We start from the raw sequence: 27,837 nt of genomic DNA, 5'->3' as shown, positions 1-27,837 counted from the left end.
TCCTATTATTACAACTTATAAAACCAGTATACCGGCCTGGACGTAGTGAGAATTTCAACAAAGCACCTAATCATTTGTAGTTCAAATGGACAGAAAAAAAAAACAATTAAATTATAAACTGTGTGGAAAGTTATATTTGATTTAGGAGATGTTATCTAAAAAAACCTGTATTTTTCAGACTATTTAAGTCTACATATTTAAACTAGTATGTTTAAATTAATAAATAGTATAATTCAGAGACATGATTCACAAAATCATAAAAGTGAAGGAATCTTGTTTCCCGAAGCTTACTACTAATGTAGGCTATATTCTATTTATGTACAAGGAAGAACCCGGAAATTTGTAGAAAGGGAAATTTTTTTTTTAATTGGATAACAAATAGCATAGTAGTACCTAAATTTTCAGAAACTAGGAACCAGTGGAGGGAAATGCAATAATATTATCTTCTATTTGATTCACTTTTTAAAATATTTGAAGCTACTAACTGGTATGAAGTTTTGGTGGATAGAATGTTTCTATTCTGGATTAATTAATACCACTTTAAAGATTCATATCATAAAAAGTCTAGAGTTCAGGGTATTATTGCTTATTTGCAAAATTCCAAGATCTCCTTCAATGTTTTCATAAGAAATTCATCATATTTGTGAAGAAAATGTTTCATTTACCTGTATGTTGAAGTACTGTCTTTTTTTTTTTGTCTTTTTTCAGTACTGAGGATTGAACCACCCCCTTCAGGGGTGATCTACCATTGAGCTACATTCCCATCCTGATCTATCTGTCTGTCTGTCTGTCTGTCTATCCTATCTATGCTGTACTGGGGACCAAATCCAGGGCCACTCTCTACATGCCCAGTTGTTGTTGTTGTTATTGTTATTTACAAAAAGTTAAATGAAGAGCTAACCAGTAATGAAAGTGAATGAATATATTTTAAAGGAGTTGGACTCCTTAAGAAATGTGAAACCTACATGTGTCACAAAAACTCCTTCACTTAGGGTATTTTAAGAATCACTCACACACACACACACACACACACACACACACACACACACACTCGAGCAAAACTGAGAAAAGGAATATATAGAGAAGAGGGGCAAAGAGCTTTAGGCAAACAAAAACTGAAAATCAATAGAATACTTTCTTGGATCGGCAATGATGAGGAAAGCATGCAGGTTAGTTTACAAAACACACTGCACCCTCTTTACTGCTCTAACTTGGGGTCTGTGCTGTTGCAATAGAGGAAACGAAATTAGAGAACTTTTCTTTCCTGTAATCAGCAGTTCTCAAACACAGGTGGTTCTTCCTCTCTGAGGGTCATTTTCGGTATGTGAGTCGGGTGGGGTGGTAATATTTTTGATTGTCAAAATGACCAGGAGAGCTACAGGCATTTAGTGCCTGAGGAGTAGTGATGTTAAATATCCTGCAAGGTTCTACACAATGAAGAAATGACCTGTCCAAAATGCCAACACATCCCTGACGAGAAACAATTCTGTGCTGAAGCAACTGTGTTATTTTAGGACACTATTGTATTTTTACTTAGAGAACAAAATTAAAAATTGAGTATGTTACAGGCAGGGAGTGGGGAGGAATGTGGAGATGTAAGTCAAAGGAGACAGAGTAGAAGATATGGAGAGTGAACATTCTAAGACAGCCAATGTACAACCTGAGGACTAATAGTTAACAACAGTTAATAACAGTGCTATATTTAGGATTTTTTTTCTGAAAGAATAGATTTTTGTTGCTCTTGCTACACCCAAAAAAGAGTACTATGTAAGATGGTGGATGTTAATTTACTTGATTATAGTATCTATTTCACTATGTATATAGTGTATATAAAAACATCATTTTATACAACTTAAATACGTACAATTTTTTAAAAGAGGAAAATAAAATATGTTGCTGGCAAACTTCTACATCATTCAATAATTTAAAGTGAATGTCTAATTAAATAGCAAACATTGTGTTTTAGAACATCTATATTTAATTATATTAATACTTGCTGATGATAGAAATGTGATAAACATTTAAAAATATTTCTCATACCTCATACTTGATTAGGAAGTTATAGAGAGTTTCGACATCTTGATAATTACTGTTGGGGGCCAAAATTCTAAAAAAAATCAAAATAAAAGAACAGGAGGGGAAATGAATGATTTAAGAATAAAGCAATACCTTGAACTATTTCCCCAAAACACACCTATACAAGGAAAGATAACTTATTATTTAATGTTTATTCAGAGAATCACAATTTTTTGTTTTATAATCAATTAAAAATGTATAAAAACACAAATTTAATCCAACAAAGATTAATTTACTATTATATTTTGCCTTGTTTAAAGTAATACTTCTGCTGGGCACAGTAATGCATGCCTATAATCCCAGCAGCTGGGAGGCTGAGGCAGGAAGATCATGAGTTCAAAGCCAGCCTCAGCAAAAGTGAGGCACTGAGCAACTCAGTGAGATCCTGTCTCTAAATAAAATACACAAAGGAGCTGGGGATATGGCTCAGTGGTTGAGTGCCTGAGAGTTCAATCCCTGGTACCAAAAAACATAAAAAAAATAAAATAACACTTCTAAGCAATTGATTCGTAACCATACATATTCACATATGCAAAATTATAGTTCACATTTTGGATTACAATTATACAATTTCTCAGAAAGGAAATGGAAATGTGAAGTGCATAATCACTCCATATCTTTTAAGCTGAGAACAAAATGTCCTTGCCAATGCTTGATACTGTCAGACTCGAGAGCCAACTGATCTCAATAATCTTAATTATATCTTTAGATTATTTAGTTTTTTTATTTCTATGAAAAACTTTTATAAATAATTTTTTAGGACATAGTTAAAATTTTTAAGATGCTTTGCTTCCTTGGAAGAGGCATATGTAGAGTATCCTTAGGAATATACAAAAAATTTGAATGAGAATACCAGTTTCATGAAAAAAGTTTTTCTCACAATAATTTTAAAATACACATGATCTTCTAAACAAGAAACCAACCAATACCACCGCCCCCCAAAAGAAAGATCAAGGATAATACATAGGATGGAGGTAGTCCATAAATAATTTGCTTTTAAAAATAAGCATAGTAAATCATCATTATCTCAGTCACCCTACTGTTAGGCACACCAGAACTTGTTACTCCTAACTACAACTCAGTGCCTGTTGATCCATCTTCCTGGAACATTCTTCCTCTCCACTCTACTCTCCACCTTCTAGTAACCATCATTCTATTCCCATTATCTATGAGATCACCTGTGCATTTCAAAATGCTAGAATAAAGGATTTTGAATGTTTTCACCAAAAAGAGATGATAAATGTTTTGAGAACATGGATATGGTTAACTCTATCTAGATAAATTAACCAAACTCTTAGAAAGGAAGTAGAAAATACACTATGTTGTAACTCTGCAGCCCAGAAAAAATAAAATATCAGCAACGTAAAATAATTATACCTATTTCTTTCATGGTTTTGGAAAAAACTCAACTTGTTCTTAATCGAGGTTAAAAAAACTAGAATGAAGATATTTTATAAAGAAATTTATAAGCTCTAAGCCAATATCACAAAAGAACATACTTTACTAAAAAATAGAATTAACATTCCTCTGCTCTGAAACACTTTGTAGGAAAACTGGCTCAAAGTAAAGCAGTCATTTGTCTATAGCAACAAGTCACACTCAAAGTAACTTGTATTCCAATGAGCAAAAAATTGAAATATTTTTAACTTCCACCTTGGTTTTAGCAGTTTTAATGAGCTATAATTTATATGCCATAAAATGCACTAATTTTACCAACTTTATAATTTTTAAAAATTTTTTTGTAGTTGTGGATGGACAGAATGACTTTATTTTACTTGTTTATTTTTATGTGGTGCTAAGGATTGAATCCAGTGTCTCACACGTGAGACAAGTGTTCTGCCACTGAGCTACAGCCCCAGCTCCAACTTGAAATGATTTTTTAAATAAAATTTACAGATCTGTACAATGATCACCCAATCTAATTTAAAACATTTCCTTCACACAGAAAAAGACCTCTCTTGCCTATTGGCTTGCAGTCTTTCTCTGTTCTCACTTCCAACCCCAACTTCAGGAAACCACTAATCCATTCTCTGTCTCTACAGAGTTGCCTTTTCAGACTGAAACAACTTCTTCATTTCTAAGTTCCTTCTCTCTTACCCTCACAAAAGCATACTTGTAACCAGAAATAATAGCATACTATATTAGAGTCCAAAGAATGAGGCAAACTCCAGTGGATAATGCCCAACTTTCACAATGTATTTGATGAGTAAGAAAGAAACTAAAATGCATACTAAAGACATTCATATCAGAACAAGTGATCCTTTATTCTCTCACCCAACAAATATTTGAGACTTCCTAGGAGCCATGCACTGCTCTAGGTCCTTGGATATAATAGTTAACAAGACAAAGATTCAGAGTAGACCACAGCATTACTATTCTAAAGAGCATAAGAAAGAAAACAATCCTCACCAAGTACAGGGACATAATGAAGCAAGAAAAATGATCTGGCAGTCCCTCCCCACTTTCTAATTGCTAGTTGTAAACAAAATAAGAAACACAGGAATTTTAAGCTTCAAAGGAAGAAGTCACTTGTTCCAAATGTAAATACTTGATTATTTCACAAAATATCACAGAACTGTATTCCATGAAGATGTTACCTTTGTAATCAGAATAAAACTATACATGTTATTTTTTAAAAAAAAAAAAAACTAAGATACACAAACTAGAATTTGCTATAAAAATTGTTATTCTAAAAGAACAGTTTGAGGTAGTCTGAGCCCAAAGTAGAACAGACAGCTTTTATTAAAACGCATTCACTTGGAGACTAAAGTTGGATTTGTCTTAGTATAAAAAATTACAAACTTTTACTCTGTAGTACAACTGTTGAAGATACATAAAAAATAAAATGGCAAAAATGGCTTATGGAATTCGATGCTTTAGTAATTCCCCACACAAAAATTCTTGAGAGGTCAGCCTCCTCTCTAAAGTCTTCTCAGGTTCCCCCTCATACCAGTAGGAAGACAAAAGACTCTCAGAATGAAAGCCCTGAAATTACTTGTCAATGTCAGCTTTTAAAAGGGAGGACGAAAGAATCATCCTGTGGGGGAAATGATATACATTTCTGAAAATGGTGATTTTTATTTATGAATAATCCACACTTATCTTTTCAAAATAAATTCAGAATAATAAGTATGTTAAATTGACACTTTTTACACAAATACATATTACAGTGAGTGCTATGAAACATAAAAGAAAACTACAAGACATGTTCCCCATCTTCAAGTTCTTTATAATCTAAAATTTTCTCTACAATAAGTTAGTGGGAACAGACGTCTGACTCAGGGTTTGATTTGCAGCTCATAGATGATTTATAAATTGAGAATGACCTGAATGTACTTAGGTTCCCTTTATAACAGCATCAATAATAATATAAAGATTTACTGAACACTCCAAGTTTGATCTTCACAGGTATCATCACCAACCCTGGATTGAACTATGTGACCTGGATCAAGTTACCTACTTTTCTGCACCCCGGCTCCCCAACTGTGAAATGGGGATACAGTATAGAATTTACTTAAGAAGGTTACTGTGAAAACTCAATAAGGTATCTAGAGTGTTTAATACCTGCACAGCATACATGTTCAATAAATACTAGCAGTTTTGTTAGCTAGTTTTCAAATGTGGAAACCAAGGGTCAGAGTTCTTGCCAAGATTACACAGTGAGTGGTTTGTCTCTGGAGCTCCTACTTTTCCCACTAACAAAGAGCTAACGGTCACCATCTGCTTGCCTTCAAGCAATTTTACAAAATCAAACATGAAGCCCTGGGAGATAGTTAAAATATATGTAAGCAAAACCCCTTCTTTAATTTTCCTCTTATCAATGCTTCTGGCAATTCTATGGGTTCAACAATAATCTTTGTAGTCGACGTATCTTTCTCAAATCCATGAGGCAAATTGGTAATAGAACTAACACTCATTAGAAGTATTGACTCTCATGTCACTTGAGCATTTAAGAGTGTTGTATTTACATGAGCAATTAGCATCAAGTAAGCAATGTTTAAATCTGCATTTTTTCCATTTCTGCTATAGGCACACTGCTACATCGATGTTCATAGCAGCACAATTCACAATAGCAAGACTGTGGAAGCAACCTAGATGCCCTTCAATAGACGAATGGATAAAAAAAATGTGGCATTTATACACAATGGAATATTACTCTGCATTAAAAAATGACAAAATCATAGAATTTGGAGGGAAATGGATGGCATTAGAGCAGATTATGCTAAGTGAAGCTAGCCAATCCCTAAAAAACAAATGCCAAATGTCTTCTTTGATATAAGGAGAGTAACTAAGAACAGAGTAGGGACGAAGAGCATGAGAAGAAGATTAACATTAAACAGGGATGAGAGGTGGGAGGGAAAGGGAGAGAGAAGGGAAATTGCATGGAAATGGAAGGAGACCCTCAGGGTTATACAAAATTATATACAAGAGGAAGTGAGGGGAAAGGGAAAAATAATACAAGGGGGAGAAATGAATTACAGTAGAGGGGGTAGAGAGAGAAGAGAAGAGGGGAGGGGAGGGGAGGAGAGGGGAGATAGTAAAGGATAGGAAAGGCAGCAGAATACAACAGACACGAGTATGGCAATATGTAAATCAATGGAAGTGTAACTGATGTGATTCTGCAATCTGTATACAGGGTAAAAATGGGAGTTCATAACCCACTTGAATCAAAGTGTGAAATATGATATATCAAGAACTATGTAATGTTTTGGGGGCTGGGGATGTGGCTCAAGCGGTAGCGCGATCGCCTGGCATGCGAGCGGCCCAGGTTGGATCCTCAGCACCACATACCAACAAAGATGTTGTGTCCGCCGAGAACTAAAAATAAATATTAAAAATTCTCTCTCTCTCTCTCTCTCCTCTCTCACTCTCTCTTAAAAAAAAAAAAAAGAACTATGTAATGTTTTGAACAACCAACCAAAAAAAAAAAAGTTTCCATTTCTATATCACAATAAATATCAATGTATCTTAAAAAAAAAAACAAAAAAAAAAACCTTGGGCTGGAGATTATATCTCAGTTGGTAGAGTGCTTGCCTTGCATGCACAAGACCCTGGGTTCAATTCCCAGTACCACCCCCGCCCCCCCAAAAAAAATTTTTTTAAAGGTTATACCACTTAAAGTTTCATGTTAAATTTATAAGCATAACCTGATAAAATTTAAAACTAATGTATTAAAATACACTAAAATTTTAATTAGAATTTTAAAAATTCAAATAAACCTTTTTTGCCAATTTAGAAAAAATAAAGCAGCAGACTCAGGAGTAGAAAAAGAAGTCTAGAATATTCAAGTTTAATATTTAATTCTAGAAATTCAAAGGCAGAGAGAACATGTTCTTGGGTATTTATAAATTATGACTTACATCCCACAAAACTGAATAAATTGTAGTCCCTTCTGGCAAGACAAAGTTTTATATTACTATAATATTTAAAATAGTTTTTGAGAGTGTGAAAAAAATTAAAGATAACTTTAAAATGTAATTGCATGAAGTGAAATGTTTGTTTACAGCATTATATTAGAAATTGAATTTTCATATTTTTTATAGTAAGAACTGAGTCAAGGGACAAATGCTATCTTCTTTAATCTCTGCAATTTAATAAAGCAATTGTTACAAACTTCATTTTCCATAGAAAACAAACACAAAAAGGTTAATCCACCTATCTAGGAGACAGAGCTGGATGGAATTAGGATTCAACTTCAGATGATTCTGGCCCTCTAAACTGTTTTTATTTTCATATAGTGACATACCTGGACAATACTTATGAAATGGATTCTGCTAGTGATGAATTTGAGTTATACTGGGGAAACTGGATAAAAAGTTGTACTGGAAAACTGGATGAAAATTTATCAAATCAACAATGAAGAAATCTCACTGAGGAGAAATACATGTAGAGTACCTTTTTCCTTTTTGGTTATTACAAGTACAATTAAAATCCCAAGTTTTCTATAGTGAATTTGTTGAAATCAGGTATGCTAATGATGGGAGAGATCCATCATCTTAAAATTTTGGATAAAAAAGCTACATACAAATGAAAATGATAAAAATAAAAAGTGATGTGAATGTGGATGTAGCTCAGTGGTAGAGTATCTCTGGGTTCAATCCCCAGTACCCCACCCCCAAAAAAGGGGACTATACTGATAAATAATACAGCTATGTTAAATAATTAAAGCACTACATATCTTTACTAACTCTGTCCTTTAAAATAGGCCTTTCCTCTCCTGTATATTCTCTCTTGTTTTTTTGGTCCTGGGGATCAAACCCAGGATACTTTACCCTTACCACTACATCCCTAGTCTTTTTTTTTTTTTTTTTTTCCTATTTTGAGACTGGGTCTCACTGCATTCCTGAGGGTCTTGCTAAATTGCTAAGACTGACCTCAAACTTGTGATTCTCCTGCCTCAGCTGCCCAAGTCACTGGAATTATAGGTGTGTACTCTGCTCCCAGCAGCACCTCTACATTAAATGTTAATATAAACATTTAATCATAATAACACTGAAGTTATGATTATAGTCTCTTTGAAGTCAGTCTGCCAGAGTTCAAATCAGAGTTCTACTGCTTTCCAGCTGAGTGATATCAGGTTAAGTTGCTTTACTTCTTTCTTTGTGCCTTCATTTCTCAATTTTGAAACAGGGACAATAATAGTAATACTTATCTCACAGGGTTGTTAAGAGGATTAAACAAAGTTAATATATATAACATATTTGGAACAATTTATGGATCAATAAAATGCTAGCTATTGCTATTCTTTTATCTTAAAAACACCCTAAATTTTCACTGTAGCTTGTTCACTAAGAACCGAGCTGCTTATTCTCTTATTGGAAGGCATCTCTAGCAGTTAACTTTTATATATGAATGGCAGCAATCTTTCCCTTACTGTTACAAAATACATGAGATGAACAATTTACAGAGAGGAAAGGTTTATTTTTGTCACAGTTGAGCTCTGTGGCAAGGGAGCAAGCACATCATGGTATAGAGTACATGGCAGAGCAAACCTGCTAACATGGCCAAAACATGTAAGCAAGAAAGAGGAAGGGGCTGAGATCTTACTATCCTTTTCAATGTCCTCTCCAATGTCCAGAAGACCTCCCACCAGGCTTCACACCTTCCCAGTAGCATGACACTGTTAAAAATTATTTGGTTTTGGAACCCGATCCTTCTTGACATTTGTGATGGCAGTCTCCTGAACTTTTCCTTCCATTCACCTTTATTCTCCTTTCACAGGCTGGTCATATTAAACTGGGCTAATCTACCTACATCGAATAGCCATTAGCAAATAAAAGAGAGACATGAGCATACTAGCACTGTTCTGAGAGAAACTTCTCGGCTCTTCTCATTCTGTAGCTACCTTATGCTATGCTCCCCAACTTCTTTCTAGGGTCTTCTAAATTTCTTCCTTGTGTTTTTACCTCAAATTTCTTGTCCTTGGGATTAATGATTATTTTCCGTTTCTTTAGCATTCTTCTGGTCTCACCTAAGAAAGCATGTACACCTATCCTCTGAAGCAAATAACCATTGTTTTCCTTTCTTTCTCTTGCTCTTTAAACAGGATATCTCACTAAATTGCCTAGGCTGACCTCGAATTTGTGATACTCTTGCCTCGATTTCCCCAAGTAGCTGGGATTACAACATGCACCACTGCTGAATACAACTAAATTTGAAGTCATTTTTTTTTAAAGAGAGAGTGAGAAGAGGAGAGAGAGAGAGAGAGAGAGAGAGAGAGAGAGAGAGAGAGAGAGAGAGAATTTTTAATATTTTATTTTTTAGTTATCGGTGGACACAATATCTTTGTTTGTATGTGGTGCTGAGGATCGAACCCGGGCCGCACGTATGCCAGGCGAGCGCGCTACCACTTGAGCCACATCCCCAGCCCCTAAATTTGAAGTCATTTTTAAGTTAGAAAGATTAGTGTATTTAAAGATGGGTTCTCTACAATCAGACCAGAGTTTCAATAATCATTCTGCCAAAACCAACTTGGGCAATGACATTTCTCTGATCTTTCATGTATGAAAAACTGATTATAACTGTTACTTTTGAGGGAATAATCCTATAAATCATAAAGATGTAGGTAAAGAGCTTAGGTAAGTGTCTAACATATACTAACACTTAATAATAAATGTTACCTAATTTTAAATTATTACTATTACTTAGTAGTATGAGATTTAAAGCAAAATGCTGGGGATACCAAGGATATATGATATTGATTTTGCCCTCATGGAATTAATAATTTAAGAGCAGAGATCAAATATTTGCAAGTGCCAGGCACAGTGGCACATGCCTATAATCCCAGCAGCTTGGGTGGCTGAGGAAAGAGGATTGCAAGTTCAAAGCCAGGTACAGTGACTTATTGAGTCTCTAAGCAACTTGGTGAGACTCTGTCTCTAAATAAAATACAAAAAAGAGCTTGGGATGTGGCTCAATGGTTAAGTGCTCCTAAGTTCAATCCCTGGTACCAAAAAAAAAAAAAAAGTTTGTGAGGAAACTTAAAGATCTGATATAAATTGTACTGGAAGTGTAGAATTACTACGACTTGGGACTAAAAAAGAAATGGAGAGAGAGAGAATACAGAATGAAAAGAGGTCTTCAGACTCCCCGCCTTTTTTGGTAGGAAGCAGGTTGAGAAGGCTCCTCTATTCCAACTTACTTTTCTTATGTTAAGTAAGAGCCCCAATCAAGTGACTAGTAACAGGTGCAAGGCTGGATTTTCAAACTGCTAGTGATCCTGTGCACCTCCTGTCCCCACCTTTTGTAAATATGAATGCTTATAGTAGCTATCCTATGCTTGTGCTTGGAGTCTACACTGGGGAGTGGGTGGCACTGACTAGTTCATGGAAGTTCAGATCTAGAGGAAGTTCAGATCTCAAGGAGCATGCCTAAGCAGCACACATAAGGAGCCTCACCTCAACTATACCTGGACCTGATTTGAATTATGAGATCCTGGACTTAAAGCTAATGCCATAATGGAATAAGACTTGGAGGTTTAAGGAAGAGGGGGATGATTATCTTTTCCAAGTGGGAGATGTAAACTGTTATGAGCAAATGGCATCAGAATACATTTTCCAGGATGTCATACAACAAGATCTCTCATCCCCCATGTTCTTACAGTTTAACGCTGACATTCCTCCTCCTACCAACAGGCAGTTCCCAAATCTAGGCAGATCTCTGACTACGGGGAAAATGAAGCTATATGATTTCTAAGAAAATGTCTTAAAGGGCAAAACAATTCCTGATATTTTGGGATTCTCTTTTTAAATCAGCATTTTGCCTATAAGGAAGTACATGATGCATGGAAGCCTCATGTTTGTGTTCTACATGATAGCCAGCTGCAGCTAGCCTTAAAAATATCTCCAGGCACTTCCGGACTGCGAAACTCAGGAGCACTCAACTAAGAACTGCTAAGATGAGGATACTAAACCCTAGAAACACTGAAGAAAATAAAAAAAGAGTTGAATGCTATTGTTCTAAGCCAGTAAGTTTTGGGGTGATCTGTTACATAGCAATAGATAACCAGAACTTAAGGATAGAAGCAAGGGAAATTGCCATCAGCTAGATAAAACATGAAGCATGCAACTTTGTAGCTAATCTTTTGATTAATTCAGCACAAAGAACTGCTGAACTGCTTTTATCTATTTAGTTTTTTGTTTGATTTTTGCTTAGTCATATATTCATTAGCTTTTTAGTGAAGATTCCTTCTAAAAAAGTTCTACTGTGCCTAGTTATGTAAGAAGGGACAAGTGAGATCAGTACCTTCACTGGTGGCAGACAAGTATGACAGTGACAGAAACCAGTCACCCTTGAACCTACGAAAGACACAACTGAAAAGAAATACAGAAATTAATATGGAATAGGTATATAAACAAAGTTCCTTGCCCAAAGAAGTGTCTAACTTGAACTTATAATTAAATTTCTGAATACGGAATTCTATTTAAAGTAACTTTTAACATAAAGTTGAAAATGCATATTAAAAATATGCAGACCCAGTTAAAATAAAATCATGTCTCTAATACTTCTCTAAAAAATGATGTATTTATGAAAATTTTAACTCCTTTATAATGTTACTGAGAATAAGTTAGAGTTTTCTTTCTTTTGTTTTGTTTGAGAACATGGTTACTTACACATTTAGCCCTAAGCTTAAATTTGTTTAAAAAAAAAAAAAAAAAGAGGGAATAATGACAACAGCCGAATCCTTAGTAGAATACAAATAAGCCCCTCTGCTTTTACATGTGAAATATTTTATAGGGTCATAGCTACTTCTCTTAATTGCTTATGATTATATCCAAACAATCTGAAGGAACTTTTGACTTTTTAAAAGTAACTACAGGGGCTGGGGATGTGGCTCAAGCGGTAGCGCGCTCGCCTGACATGCGTGCGACCCGGGTTCGATCCTCAGCACCACATACCAACAAAGATGTTGTGTCCGCCGAGAACAATAAAACATTTAAAAAAAAAAAAAAAAAAAAAAGTAACTACAGTACACATAGAATATGCTCCTGTGGTGCAGATGGAATCCTAACCAGGTACATATTGAAAATTTCAAAATACAGTACTTCTCTTAAATTGATGCAAAAGAGCCTGAAATAACTACTGACAGGCAAAGAAAGAGGAGGTCTAAAACAAAGTACCAATACCAACTCATATTATACTAGCAAATAAACAACTAGTCAATTTTTTAGGGGAAAACAAAACTTCTGGAAGCAAGTTATATAAAATTTAGTTTTATGACTGAAATATTCTGTTGTTAGTTAGGAGTAGAACCTGTTTAAATCCAAATGAAAGAGGATTTAGAATTTTCATATATTTCTAAAACAGCAGAAGCAGATTAAATGAAGCAGGGTAGAGGTCTAGGCCCAATACAATCAGCATTCTTTACTCTTTCCTCCACACCATCTTGAACACCCACACCTCAACTGAAAGTTTCCACATGCCAAGTTCTAATATAGGAAGATTTCCCTTATAATTGGGTAGCTTCATCTTCATAATGAATAAATATAAATCTCACCAAGAAACATGTCTCAACGTAAAAAATGAAACTTTCAATGGAAAATATGAACAGGTAGAAGAAATAAGTGTACAGGAAGCCTACTGGGATTATCAGCCCACTCGTGCAGTTACACACCCCACTATCAACCTCTAATATTCCAATTCTATCTTCCTACAGTTCAGTCTTCCTCCTATCAGCATCCCTTCTCAACTCCTGCCTTTACTTTGGTCAATATGTCAGACAGCCTCAGGTCACATATGGAGAAGAATCCAGAGGATAGAGTGGGAGTTTATCATTGAGGATGAGTGAAGAGCTGTGGCATTATTTATTGGCTTTCAATGTACTTCAAGGAACTACAGTTTATGTTATGTCTGGTTGATTGGCTTTTAGATTAGATTATTCATCCAGCCAATTAATCTTCATGCAACAGGTACTAGTTTCAAAGATTCCACAAGGTTTTTACACATGTTGAACATTTATACCATTTAATTACAATATTTAGTTCATTTATATTTAAATTAATTATTGATATTATTGGAAACAAAAAAAAAAATCTTCATTTCAAATTCACTGTCTGAGTCTTCAACTTAACCAACACAGGCAAGTTTTGTGTACAAATGTTGGTATTTAGGGTTGGGGTTGTGGCTCAGTGGTAGAGCACTTGCCTGGCAAATGTGAAGCCCTGAGTTCAAATCTCAGCACCGCATATAAATAAATAAAGGTCCATCGATAACTAAAAACACAAAAAAAATTTTTTAAATGTTGGTATTGTTTGAAATTGCAGATAATTGTAAAATTGTTCATTAAAAAATTATTTGAAATCCAGTACCTAAATGATGATATATTCAAATTTTACAATATTTTGTAGCCATTAAAGATTATGTATTGAAAAAAAAAAGATTCCAGCAAGGAACCTAAAGACTAACGGTGATAATAATAATGCAACCACATACAATCAACAAGAAATGTCAAAGCTGACACCCCTGTTTTATGTTTGTGCTTTTATCAGACACATCAGAAGGTAAAGAAACATATCTTAGAAGATTTTCCAAAAATTATCCCCCCAAATATGAACATAATTAAAATACAGAAATTAAAGGATGTGATATTCATCATTGTAAATTTCCTTTGGACAATTTCTCCAATTATAATGGCATTTTACATCTTAGGGATGAGCATTAACTAAGAGTTAGTTATCTATGAATCCCCTAGGAAGTTTGTGTTTCACTTTCTCTAGCACGCAGGCACAATGATAAATAAAGTAAATCCCTCTGGAGAAAGCTGTCTAATATACTCCTTATACAACCTTGCATCCCAATAGTGTACAGAAGTGCTTGCATTGTAACTGATATTATCAAAAAGGTTTAAATAAAATCTGTATAAATCACTGCTGTTAATAAAAATATAATTTTCATTATTTATTTTTATTTATTTGTCTTAGCTCAACTATTAAGTTGAGGAAAATACAGCTATATGATGTCAAAAGTCAGAAATTGCATAAATTAAAAACAATAATAACCTAGTTTAAAGAGTACTTAGAAATTTAAACTTACAGTTCCAGTTATATTCTTGTCAAGGGTAGGTATATAATAATTCTAAAAGGGTTATTTTGCCAAATGTTAGATAATTCCAGGGATTTCTGATATACAATACTTATTTCTACACAGAGTCTCTTCTACAGGGAATAGAGTCCTGAGCTGGACTTCAACCTTTTCATATTATTAGAAACATCCCTTGAGGGCTAATTGCATCATTTCTTGGTATGTACAGCTGGCTAGCCCATGAGAGTGCTAAGTTCTTTAGCGGCACAAGAGAATATTTCTCGAAATAGATGAAGCTAATCCTAGAGTACAGGGCATACTCTAACTTTAAACCTTCTAACTATTCTTTATTTTTTAAATTTTTTTTCTTTTTCTTTTTTTTTATTGGTTGTTCAAAACATTACAAAGCATATCATATTTCATACATTAGGTTCAAGTGAGTTATGAACTCCCATTTTTACCTCAAATACAGATTGCAGAATCACATCGGTTACACATCCACATTTTTACATAATGCCATATTAGTAACTGTTGTATTCTGCTACCTTTCCTATCCTCTACTATCCCCCCTCCCCTTCTAACTGTAAGAAGAAATGGCACTGATCATCTGGCTTTCGACCATATACTTACTGTATTCTGGCTATCTAATTTAGAACTGCTATGATCATCCTTATTCAGAACCTCTATCTGATTTTCCACCTATCCCCATTCAATCATTTTACTAGTGTTTAAACTCCACTGATTTATTTAGTCATTTATTCCATCTGCATCATTAAAAATGTGATATTTAGTGGTTTTAGCATGTCCTAAAATAAGACTCAATGGCACAGACTTTCAATATCAGATTAATAAATCATTAGGTATGATTAACCAGCTACAAAACAAAAGGCAAATTTAAATAAAGGAATATTGATTGTAAATAAAAAACAACTCCAAAAACAAATAAGAGATTTGTCACCTTCAAAAAGTAATTTTCACATTATATTATATTACTTAATTCTGGTGTTATTTTCAAAGAGTACATAAATGGAGACATTTAATTTTGTCATCCAAAACTGTATTTTACTAAGTGAACACTAACACCTAAATACTCTAGAGGTGGCGGGAATAACTGGCAATATTCCACTGATATTTAGGAAGGTCTTTATTTCTTTTTCTTAAGTTACAAATGCCAAGAAACATAGATAAGAGCTTCAGATAGGTAAAATATCTAGTTATTCTAAATATTAAGTCATAGTGATCTATCACCTTCAGTTAAAGACTCAAGTTAAAAAATAAATCAGATAATTCAGTCAGACTGATAAGTGAATGCTACATTTTGTCAGCTATTTTAATACAGATTTTGTTATATATCACAATACAATTTGATATAAATGTTGTTAAATTAGTGTTTATCAAACTGTAATAGATACACCACAAAAAGCTTTCACTAATAAAGTATCTGTCCATATATTATATTACCATATTAAATATATGTAATCTCTTAAAAAAGAACCATTTGGGCTGAGGCTGTGGCTCAGCAGTAGCACACTTGCCTGACATTCATGAGGCACTAGGTTTGAGTCTCAGTACAGCATATAAATAAATAAAAAGAAAGAGAATCGTTTGTCTAAATCTCTTCCAGTAAATCCCATATTTCCTCCTAGTAACTATTAGATACTTGACACAGAGAGATTAGGAATAAGTAATCTTGAACAATGTGACATCAAGAGCTATTTGGCAAATCACTAAAGGTTCCATAATTCTCTAGTTATCAATGCCTTTTTCATTTCCTCAATCTCCTATTCCTCTTTCTTCTTCTTCCTGACTTTCTTACTCTTTACCCATTGTTGTATTAACTCTCTGCAGTACCTCTCTTTTAAAACCTCTACACTAATTATCTAATGTTATAATGTAGTACCATCAGCACCTTTCAGTCCTTAAAGAATTAGCCCTCCATCACAGAGACTGCAGAAAACTCATTCCATAAATATATACTGTCTACTATGTGTTATTACTTGTGCAAGGTTCTAGAAATATAGTTTCCGTTCCAGAGGCACTCAAAAACTTAGGTGATTATGAAATAAATTATAAAAATAAAATTATATACAAAATGGTGGCATAGAAAGTGAAGCAATGGTCTTTTCATTTATAAACAATAGGTCTTAAATTTTCTCTTACAAAGCAACTGATATACTTGATGATGGAAAGGGTAAGGGGTATGTATGTGGAAAGTCTGATGAAGAAGTACAGCAATAGCTGAGGAATTGTGGGAACCTCAGCTAAAGTGTGGAGAAGTGGGGTCTAGTTATTAAGGGGATAGAAAGGCCAAGGCTTAAAGAAAAATATGTCCTACCTGAAATGCAAAAACCCCTACACTGATAAAAGAATTTTTATCAGTGGCAGAATCCCCTACATACTGCAGTTAAGTTCAGATACTGAAGAGTCACTTCTAAACTTCAATAGTCAAAGTTTTAAGGTCTTTATTGTCTATCCATTATCATGTCATTAATAAAACCTTTGTTTGAAGAACTAGCCTAAACTAAAGAAGTAGTGCTATCTTTGTCAAATGAAGGCTGACCTTTTCTAAAACCTCAAAACATATGGTTAAAAGTCAAAGAGTCTAATTTAATAAAATATTCTTTCAAATGCAAACTCCAACATCTTTGAAGCAGCCAAATCATTAGTTGTATTGATAAGATGTGGTGATTATAGGGCTCCTTTTACCAGGAAACAGGTACATGGCCTGTTCTTAAAATTAGGCAACACATGCAAGGTTCTGGGTTTAATCATAAGCAACCCACATACGCATGCACATGTGCGCGCATGTACACACACACACACACACACACACACACAAAGGGGAGGTGAGCAAAAGAGTAATAGAAAATGTATTATAGAGACTTAAAAAGAAAATAGAAAGTACATGTAAACTATAAGTATATGTATACACGAACCAAAAAAAAACTTCATGACTACAATTGTTTCAGGAAAACAGCTCTATAAAATATTTCAAACCAGGGCTGGAATTGTGGCTCAGCGGTAGAGCGCTCGCCTAGCACGGGCAGGATCTGGGTTCGATCCTCAGCAACACATAAAAATAAAGGCATTGTGTTGTGTCCATCTACACCTAAAAAATAAATATATTTTTTTAAAAAAATATTTCAAACCAAAGCCACAAGAATGTGACAGAAGTTATTACAAAGTTGAAGATAAAAATCAATCCTTTTCCTTTCCTAAAACTAAGCAGAGGTTTCATTTTCCAAAACTATGATCAGGCCCATGCAACACATGATCATGTATATAACAGTCAATTCTCCAAATGTACCAGTCAGTACTCCACTTACTGCTACATTTAAATACAATCAAATAAAATAAAAAGAAAAAAGTTACCTAAACTTGAGATGCTTTCATATAAAATTATCCCCTCAAAATGTATCAAACTGAATTTTTAAAAAGTGCCAAGTTATAAACATTGATGTGGCTGTGTCCCTGTAGTATGCTGTTTTTAAGTGCTATGGGTATAGACAGAGGAGAGGGATAGCTGAGTCAAATGGTGGTTCCATTCCCAATTTTCCAAGAAATCTCCATACTGCTTTCCATATTGGGCTGCAACAATTTGCAGTCCTACCAGCAGGGTATGACTGTACCTTTTTCTCCACATCCTTGCCAATACTTATTGTTGTTAGTATTCACAACAGCTGCCATTCTGACTGGAGTGAGATGAAATCACAATTCACAATAGCTAAACCATGGAACCAACCTGATGTCCTTCAATTGATGAATGGATTAAAAAATGTGGCATATATACACAATGGAATATTACTCAGCAATAAAAGAATAAAATCATGACATTTGCAGGTAAATGGATGGAATTAGAGAAGACTAGGGTAGGGAGAGGGAGCATAGGAGGAATAAATGAACTCTAGATAGGGCAAAGGAGTAGGAGGGGAAGGGAGGGGGCATAGGGTTAGAAATGATGGTGAAATGTGATTGATGGACATTATTATCCAAAGGACATGTATGAAAACACAAATTGGTGTGAATATATTCTGTATACAACCAGATATATGAAAATTTGTGCTCTATATGTGTAATAAGAATCATAATGCATTCCGCTGTCATATATAAATTTAAAATTTTTTTTTAAAAGTGCCAAATTATTTTTAGGTAATAGTAATTCCCTCTCCCTCTTCACTAGTCTGCATGATACAAAATGTGAAACTAAGAAAAGATTATTTCAAACACTTCATCTAAAGCTACCTGAGTTAGAAATCTAAGAGTTCATGACATTGGTTTAATTTTTAAAGCTGCATTTTTGTCAAACAAACTTAGGCATATTGTATATTTATTTTTTATTCAAACTGCTGATTTTTTAAATAATTTCAACCTTATAAAGGTAAAACAAACACATTACAGAATCCTAGGCAGGTTGCAATTTCCCACCCTTACACTTCCTTCTTCCCTTAGCCTCTAAACTAGGAAGCTCATCATTTACTTCATGGACAAAAAAATATACCTAAAATACTTAACGTTGTTGCTTTGAGCAATAGCTTTCAAGACAAAGCTGCACATATTTGTAGTGCCCCTCAGAGATGGATTAAAAGACCTCTTTTGTTAATTTTATGAAGCTGTCTAGTTTAATCACAAAACACATGTAGGCATTAAATGTTTTGGATAAAGGCACAAATAATAGACCTTCCTTATTTTTAGAATCTGTGATTCAATTCTCCAATTTTTTTGTTTCATTCTAAATGAAACTTTATATACTAAGCAAAAGGCTTCTATGGTTTTAAGAGTTACTTGATCAATCCAGACATAAGTTTACTAAAATATAAATTGGTAGTAGACAGCACAGACCTAAAAAAATAAATCTTAAAACACTTTCATTTACATAGAGGAAAAAAAAAACCTGTCTACATTGCCCCCAATATTCTTTGGTGTTTAGATTAGAAAACCATTAACAAAAGTACGTACATTAATCCTCTGTAAAAGGAAAAGAAGAAATGGAAGTAATTTCTAAATCAACTGTAATTAAACTAATTAAGTTTCCTCTCCTACCCAAAAAATTTTAGGAAGCATAGGAATCAGCAATATCCCCACCCTTTTTTAAGCTTTATAAAATTAGGCATTCTGTTCCCAACTGTATAAGTAACTATATAGACAACTCTGATCCACCAGTATTTTCAATCTTTTATTTATTTATTTATTTATTTTGTGGTGTTGGGGATTGAACCCAGGGCTTTGTGCATGTGAGGCAAGCACTCTACCAACTGAGCTGTATCCCCAGCTTTTCAATCTTACCACAATCATGTTTATAATTTAATTTAAACTGAAATATAATTTAAACATTTCAAATTAAACATACAAGCTCTAAGAGAAAAAAATAAAACTAATAGCTATAAATATAAATACATCACCTCATACATTCCCCTACAGAAGGCATCAGGATTCTCATATGAAAAGGGAAGAACTACATGCCCAAAATCAAGGGATAAATACAAAGGGATAAATCTGAACTGGAACCCTGCCAGGATATGGATATGAGGTGTCCACCAAAACTCAAGAGTGAGACAACACAAGGATGATGAGCGTTATAACCCAAACAGTGAATTAATCCCCTGATAGGGATTAACAGGGTGGTAACTGAAGGTAGGTAGGTTGTGTTTGGAAATGGTAGGTCACTGGGGGTGTGCCTCTTGGGTTTATATTTTGTCCCTGGTGAGCAGAGCTTTCTCTTGTTTCCTGGTTGCCATGTCCTAAGCTGCTTTCTTCCTCCACACCCTTTCGTCATGATGTTCTGACCCATCTTGGGCCCAAAACAATGGGTTGACTGAGACCTCTGAAACTGTAGTGCCAAACAAACTTCCTCCTCTGAAAGTGTTCTTGTCAGGTCTTTTGGTCACAGTGCCCCCCACCAAAAAAAAACAAAAAAACAAAACAAAACCAAAAAAAACTAAAACAAATCCTAAGCTCTTAGTTTACCAAATATATTTTCACTCACTTTTTTAACTGAAAGACCTGCTTAACAATTTGCTTTCTCACTAAGTCCCAATATAATACTACATACGATCTACTATTTTTAAGATCAAAGGAAATACAACTGACATATATTCACTGAGCATGTATCTCAAAATCAAATGAAACTATACCATTTTAATAAGCACAAAAATGCTAATGAATTTTCAGTTAATACAAAGTTAAATGTACTTTTCAATCTCAAGTTTTAAATACATCCATATTTAGCCAAAATAAATTTTTTGAACTGTGTTTATTTTGATTTAATGATTCTGTTTCCTGAAAGATTTTAAGCACCACCTATACACTTGACAAATAATTATTAACTTCTATTATTTTTTTATTTACATGCCTACTGTCTGAAGAGTTAAAAAAAATAACTAATTTTAGTACTTTCCTTTTGAATCAGTAAGATGAGCAAACTTTCTCATTCACAACACTCCCTACTGGTAGGTCTGGAGAAAACAGGTTATGACGCTTCTATAAATGTGGTCCTACACCACCTGCATACAAATCTCATCCCCCCCCTGCTCACCCCTGGGAAGCCTTGTTAAAAATACAACTTCCCTGGGCTGGGGTTGTGGCTCAATAGTAGAGTTCTTGCTTAGCATGCGTGAAACACTGGGTTCAATCCTCAGCACCACATTAAAATATATTGTGTCCATCTACAACTAAAAAAATATTTAAAAAAATACAACTTCCCTGATGTACAAAATATTTGCAGGTATTTTTATTACAATAAGTCTAGGGTAAAACCTAGAACTTTGCATTTTTGACAGGTTCCTGTACAAACAATATGAGAATTACTTGTTTGGTTATTAATTCCAACAATGTAATTTCAAAGCACAATAATCCTAAAATGCTCTAGGAAGATGTTATCATGCCTATTTTATAGATGAAACCTGAGGCTCAAGACAGCTTTAATACCAGTTCACATGTTAAAAAATAGCCAAACTGGGCTGGGGATGTGGCTTAAGTGGTAGCGTGCTCGCCTGGCATGCGTGCGGCCCGGGTTTGATCCTCAGCACCACATACAAACAAAGATGTTGTGTCCGCCAATAACTAAAAAGTTAAAAAAAAAAAAAAAAAATAGCCAAACCACCAATGTTACTTATCCCTGGGATAACATCATTGTATCAGCCTTATAATTCATGTAATTCTTTCTTTTTGATATCAGTTTATGTAAGTACATGCTATACCTTCTCAACCCTGGCTCCACAGCAACACTTGGAGAGTTGGTAGAAATGCCTATGCCTAAAGGTTGGGGTTGTGGCTCAGTGGTAGAGCACTTGCCCATCATGTGTGAGTTCAATTCTTAGCACCACACAAAAATAAATAAATAAAATAAAAGTACTGTGTCCACCTATAACTAAAATATTGGGGTGGGGGGAAGAAATGCATATGCCTAGTCCACTCTTGAGTTTCAGATTTAATACATGTAAAGGAGGGCCCAACTACTATTATAAAAAACAACAACAAAAAAAAAACAAAAACCTCCCAACTAATCATAATCTGCCACAAGTCGGAAAACCACCTAGACTAGTAATGCTTTAGTGTGTACAGAATCACCTGGAGGACACAGAAGCTAGTTCCCATGCCTAGAGTTTTTGATTCAGTACATCTGGGAGAGCTTGAGAATCGGTTCTTTTAATAAAAGTATAGGAGAGACCACACTTTGAGAAACAGTGGATAACATATTGGATAGTGGTTCTCAACCTTGTTAATACATTAGAATCTCCTGAAGAAATTTTCAAAATCTTGTTAACCAGCACATCTCAGACCAATTACATCAGAATCTCCGGGATGAGGGACCCAAGGATCAATGTGTTTTAAAAATTCTAAAATTGAAAGGGGGGAAGGTAGAGAACTTGCCTAGTATGTGCAAAGCCCTGGGTTCAATCCCCAGTACTGCAATTAACCAAACAATAAAATTGAAAGGATCTACCTACATAACTTTGAAACCATTAATATGCATGTATATAGTGATTTTCAAAGCAGGTAGTATAGTATGCAATATTTCTAAAGCTTTTTGGACCAGAAACACTTCTGTCCTGACATAATTTAGAGCTCTCAATGTATGAGAATTACTAGCCTAGAGGATAAAGAGGAACTTCTCTAGGACGGGGCTGTGGCTCAGTGGTAGAGTGTTTGCCTAGCATTAGTGAGGCACTGGGTTCGACTCTCCGCATCACATAAAAATAAATAAATAAAGGTATTGTGTCCATCTACAACTAAAAAAACTTAAAAATAAATAAATAAATAAATAAATAAAAGTAGAACTGCTCTCCTTGGTCTGTGAGACATTTTCCTCAAACCTTGTTTCAGTTTCATCTTTTGCCAAACCTTGTCTCTCTGCTACAGCATACATCCCTATTGAAATGCTAACAGCTCTTGACTGCTGTCAACAGCAGTACTCCCTTGTCCATGGTTTCACTTTCCACAGTTTGTTATCCAAGGTCAACTATGGTCCAAAAACACAGTATGAGGGCTGGATCTGTAATTCAGTGGTAAAGTGCTTGCCTAGCATGTGTGAGGTACTGGGTTCTATCCTCAGCAGTATATAAAACTAAATAAATAAATATAAAGGTATTGTGTCCAACTACAACTAAAAAACTTTTAAAAATTTTAAAAAATATAAAAACACACAATAATACATAATGTATTTTCAGAGTGCAAGAGAGACTACACATAACCCTTTATATCAATATATTGTGACAATTATTTTATTACTAGTTAGCATCGTTAATATTTTGGTGTGCCTAATTTGTAAATTAAACATCCTGATAAGTATGTATATATAGGAAAAAATGTGGTAAAATAGAGTTTGGTACTGTTTCTGGTTTCAGCCATCAGAAAACTAGTTGCTTCTCACACTATTTCAGTTTGTCATACTGAGAAAATGTATTGAAAGAATTAACCACATTAAAAAATACTAACATATTTGTTTTAAAAGTGCAAATGAAGCTGCCAAAAAGCTGACATTTTTCCTGTCTACTTAGATTAGCACTCCTTTAAATCAAATTAATAGAATATCTGTGGAACAAAAAAAGTGCAAGGACAATTACCTTAATATATTGATTGTCTACTAGGTATCTGGTACTACACTAAGAAATAGTTATATAATAAAGAATATAAAATTCATTATGAGGCTAACAATCTTATACATTTTTTCCTAGGAAGGAAAAAGGTGCAAACATTCTGAGGTCCAAACCAGAAACAGGGATTTGCTGTAGTGGAGGAAGAAGTTGAATCTAAAAGCCATCAGTTTATAAAATATGCTAGAAGAAGAATACAAGCAACCCAAGAAGTCCGATAAACCAGAAAAAAGAGAAACATAATACATAAATGAAACATAAAATTAATATAGTTTACCTCTGAATTCCTTCAAGAATATCCTTCACTGCTGCCATTAACTTTTGAAGATATATAAATGCTTCCTCAAAAGATGCTATTTTTGAAGTAGTCAGAGTTGAATTTGAGCCCAATCTTTGAAACACATCTGTACTAAAATTTTTTTAAAAAAAGATACTTAATTTATATTCATTTAAGTAATTCAAGAATTTCCATTTGCAGTGTTTAAAATAAAGTAATAATATAAATTTCTCATAATTCAGATTATTTGTTAGAAATAAAATATGGTGACATGTGAAAATCTGGGCTGACATTTACGCAAGGGATCTAGGTCAGACACTATACAGATCTAATCTAAAGTAACACTGTAAAAACTATGTGAATAATGTTTCATTCTAAGAGATCACAAAATACAAGAAGCAGGAATATTATCAACCTCCATTAAGTCACTAAGAACATAAGGATGAAGAAAATAGATATCAGATTACATATCTGTTGAAACTGGCAGTTTGTCCTAGTTAACTTCATTTCTAGAAATTTATCATAGTTATTCACAATTAGCCAACATTAGTAATACCCTAAATGTCCAACATTATCATTATAAAAAGTGTTAAGCAAATAGTGAATCAACCACTTGATGAAATACCAAACTACTAAGATGTTGCTCTGCTCATTTGTATGAAATAGAAAAATAAAAATACAGAAAACTTACTTAAATAATATAACAACTGTTTTGAAAAAGATTAAAACAAACAGGGTATACTGGATTACAATGGTGTCCTCCCAAAATTCCTATTTACCTAGAACTTCAGAATGTGACTTTATTTGAAATAAGGTCTTTACAGATATAATTAGTTAATTTAAAGTGAAGGCTAGATTAGAGTAGGCTGGCCCTAACCCTCTGTAAAAACAAAGACAGAGAATGGAGTGAAACATCTACAAGGCAAGCACTCCTGCCAAACACTAGAAGACTGGAGAAATGAATAGAATAGATTCTCCTCAGAACTTCCAGAATTAACTCAGCCAGATACTTGGATTTTCAATATCAGTATCCAGAACTGTGAGCAAATAAATTTCTGTTATACTAAGTCACTCACTTAGTGGTAATTTGCTATGGAAGCCCAAAAGAAATTAATGTGCCTAAAACCAATATATTAACAAGGTTAACTATGATAGCCTTTAGGTAGTAGCATTAAAGGTAATTTTCTCCCCTACTTTACAGTGCTTTCCAAAGTATAAAACTATGGTAAAATACACACAACATAAAATTCACTATTTTATTTTACTTTTAAATTTACTTGTTTAGCCAATCTAGGTGAGTCTTCACTAGTTTTGACATTCATACAACACAGACACACACACACATAAAGCTATGCTTCTCATCAAGGTTTTAGATCTGACTCACCTAGTGTTTTTTTTTTTTTAAATAAATTGTTCCTCTATTTTTTAAAAAAACTTTAACATACACACAACACACAAACACACACACACATTTTAAAGTCTTTAGGTAATACTGATAACATATCCCACTGAAGTTCGCTATTTGTTTTTTTTTTTTTTAAGATTTTTTTCTTTTTTTATACCTTTATTTTATTCATTTATTTGTATGTGGTGCTGAGGATCAAACCCAGGGTCTCGCACGTACAAGGGGGAGCGCTCTACTGCTAAGCCACAACCCCAGCCCCAAGTTCACTATTTGTAACAAATCTATTTGACAAAAGGCAATCTAGTACATTAAACTCAAAACCCAAATTCTAACTATTCAATGAATAATAATAATAATTGAAAAATCTAGAAAAAGCAAGTTTACAAATCTAGAATTTAAAAATTCTTGGAAATTTAGTACCTGTTTTGATATATTGTAATCCAAAGATTCTCTAGGATAGACCATATTTCTTGATGCCTATTGGGTTGGGGAAGAGGAGAACTGGAGAAAACAGTGATTTCTTGGTTATGAGACTTCATCGAAGAACTATCTTCCTGTTTTTTACTCACTGCATTTTCTGAAGAATTTAGCGACTGTTTTGTTTTGACCTGGGGAAATAAGAATTTCATAAAATGTAGCTAGTCCTTCACTAGTAAAGGAAAAAAAACAAAACAAAACAAAACAGAATGACAATTGTGCTTACAAACGTACTAGCTTTCTGGAAAATGCTGGCTATTCTTTTTCTTTTATTATGTACAGAATGTTCCCAGAAATGTATCAAAGCTAGAAAGCAAATTTTCCTTTTCCTTTTAAAGGATATTACTATTGTATTTATCATGGTGCTCTTTTTTAGCTAACATTCTAATGTCAGTTTAAGAATGCTGTTTCAATACTTTTACACATGCTATTGAACTAGATAAAGGACACAAAAATAAATAGGTGGAATCAAGCTCCAAGCACCTTACAATCACGAAATAGGGGTTGGAGGGGGAGAACTAGAAAAAGCTGCAAAGGACTGTAAAACAAAAATTAAGATGTCATCTACCTCTGAGGAATGGTGAACCACCACTAAATGTTTCTAAAATTGGCAGTGATATACTCAGAGCTGCACTGTAATACACACTGAACAAAGAAGATGTAGACAAGAATACTGATTAGGCCAGGTATGGTGATGAACGCCTGTATATCAATGGCTTGGAAGACTGAGGCAAGAGGATCCCAAATTCAAAGCCAACCTTAGTAACTTAGCGAGGACCTGAGCAACTCAGCAAGACACTGTCTCTAAATAAACTATAAAAAAGGGATGGGGGATGTGGCTAGGAATCCCTGGATTCAATTCCCAGTACAAAAAAAAAAAAAAAAGAATATTAGTTAGGACACTACAGAATGATTCAAGAGAAAAGTTCTGGTAATTTCAATTATGTATAGGCAGTAGAATGGAAAAACTATATATGTGCAAGAAATATTTTAAAAGATTAGGCCAAAAGCTAGATTCAGGGAGTGAGGGAGACCCTAAGATTTTTTTTTTAACCTACATGTTTAAAAGAATAATAGTATTAATAATAGAAATTTAGGATGGCCATACATTTAGAAAAGTGTGCATGCGTGCACATATGCACTTTCAGTAGGTGGAAGCTTCTTTTTTTAATATTTATTTTTTTAATTGGATACAATATCATCTTTATTTTACTTATTTATTCATTTATTTTATACGGTGCTGAGGATTGAACCCAGGGCCTCGAACATGCTAAGCGAGTGCTCTACCGCTGAACCACAACCTCAGCCCGGAACCTTCTTAAATACTTCTCTGAAAGAATGTAATAATAGTTTTATTCAATGTAAAATTCAAACAAAAGTACTTTCAAGCAACACATCTAAGATGCATATGATGCAACTGATAGAAATGCTACTTTAATGTGCCTCATTCATTGCAGTTTTAAATAGCACATTAAACTATGCACTGCTGATAAGGGGAAATATAATGAACATACCATATATTATAATGGGAAAGCAAGAAATCGTTTAATTTATTTGTTCATGTTTCCAAACTAGGTGGGCTCCTATAGTAAAATCAAGAAGAGTATCTGGTGGGGCTGGGGCTGGGGCTCAGTGGTAAAGCACTTGCCTGGCATGTGTGAGGTACTGGGTTAGAGCTTCAAAACCACATAAAAATAAATAAAATAAAGATATTATGTCCATCTGCAACTAAAAAGTGTATTTGTTAAAAATTTTTAAAAAAAAAAAGGAGAAGAAGAGTATCTGCTTGAGGCTGGGTATATTGCTCAACAGTAGAGCATTTGCCTAACATGCATAGGGCCCTGGGTTTAATCCCCAGCACCACAAAACAAAACAACAACAGAAAATAAAAGATGTCTAGCAGATAATTATATATGATCTGAGAATTAAAACATAGTTGAGAATCATTCTCATGAAGACTCAGAAGTAGATGAAATTATTGAGATATAATT

General features: G+C 34.1%; 1 protein-coding gene across 11 annotated transcripts in view; it reads right to left on the bottom strand.

Moving 5' to 3' along the window:
- Nucleotides 1-27,837, bottom strand: part of Swt1 (SWT1 RNA endoribonuclease homolog) — an 84,865-nt gene that overhangs the window by 9,848 nt on the left and 47,180 nt on the right. For 8 of the 11 annotated variants that reach the window (XM_078022471.1, XM_021722552.3, XM_021722553.3 and 5 more), the window contains 3 exons: nt 25,790-25,977; nt 23,965-24,096; nt 2,041-2,107 (listed from right to left, as the gene is read on the bottom strand). In XM_078022471.1, coding sequence (XP_077878597.1) covers nt 2,041-2,107; nt 23,965-24,096; nt 25,790-25,977 — 387 coding nt within the window. Of the gene's footprint in view, nt 1-2,040; nt 2,108-11,820; nt 11,889-23,964; nt 24,097-25,789; nt 25,978-27,837 lie in introns of all 11 variants that reach the window. The other 3 variants (XM_078022472.1, XM_040278415.2, XM_021722554.3) reach the window with 3 other exon arrangements.

Source organism: Ictidomys tridecemlineatus, chromosome 10, assembly GCF_052094955.1.
Source record: "Ictidomys tridecemlineatus isolate mIctTri1 chromosome 10, mIctTri1.hap1, whole genome shotgun sequence".
NCBI lineage: Eukaryota > Metazoa > Chordata > Mammalia > Rodentia > Sciuridae > Ictidomys > Ictidomys tridecemlineatus.
Note: the sequence above shows the minus strand (reverse complement) of the source record. Positions and strands in the feature narration are given on the sequence as shown.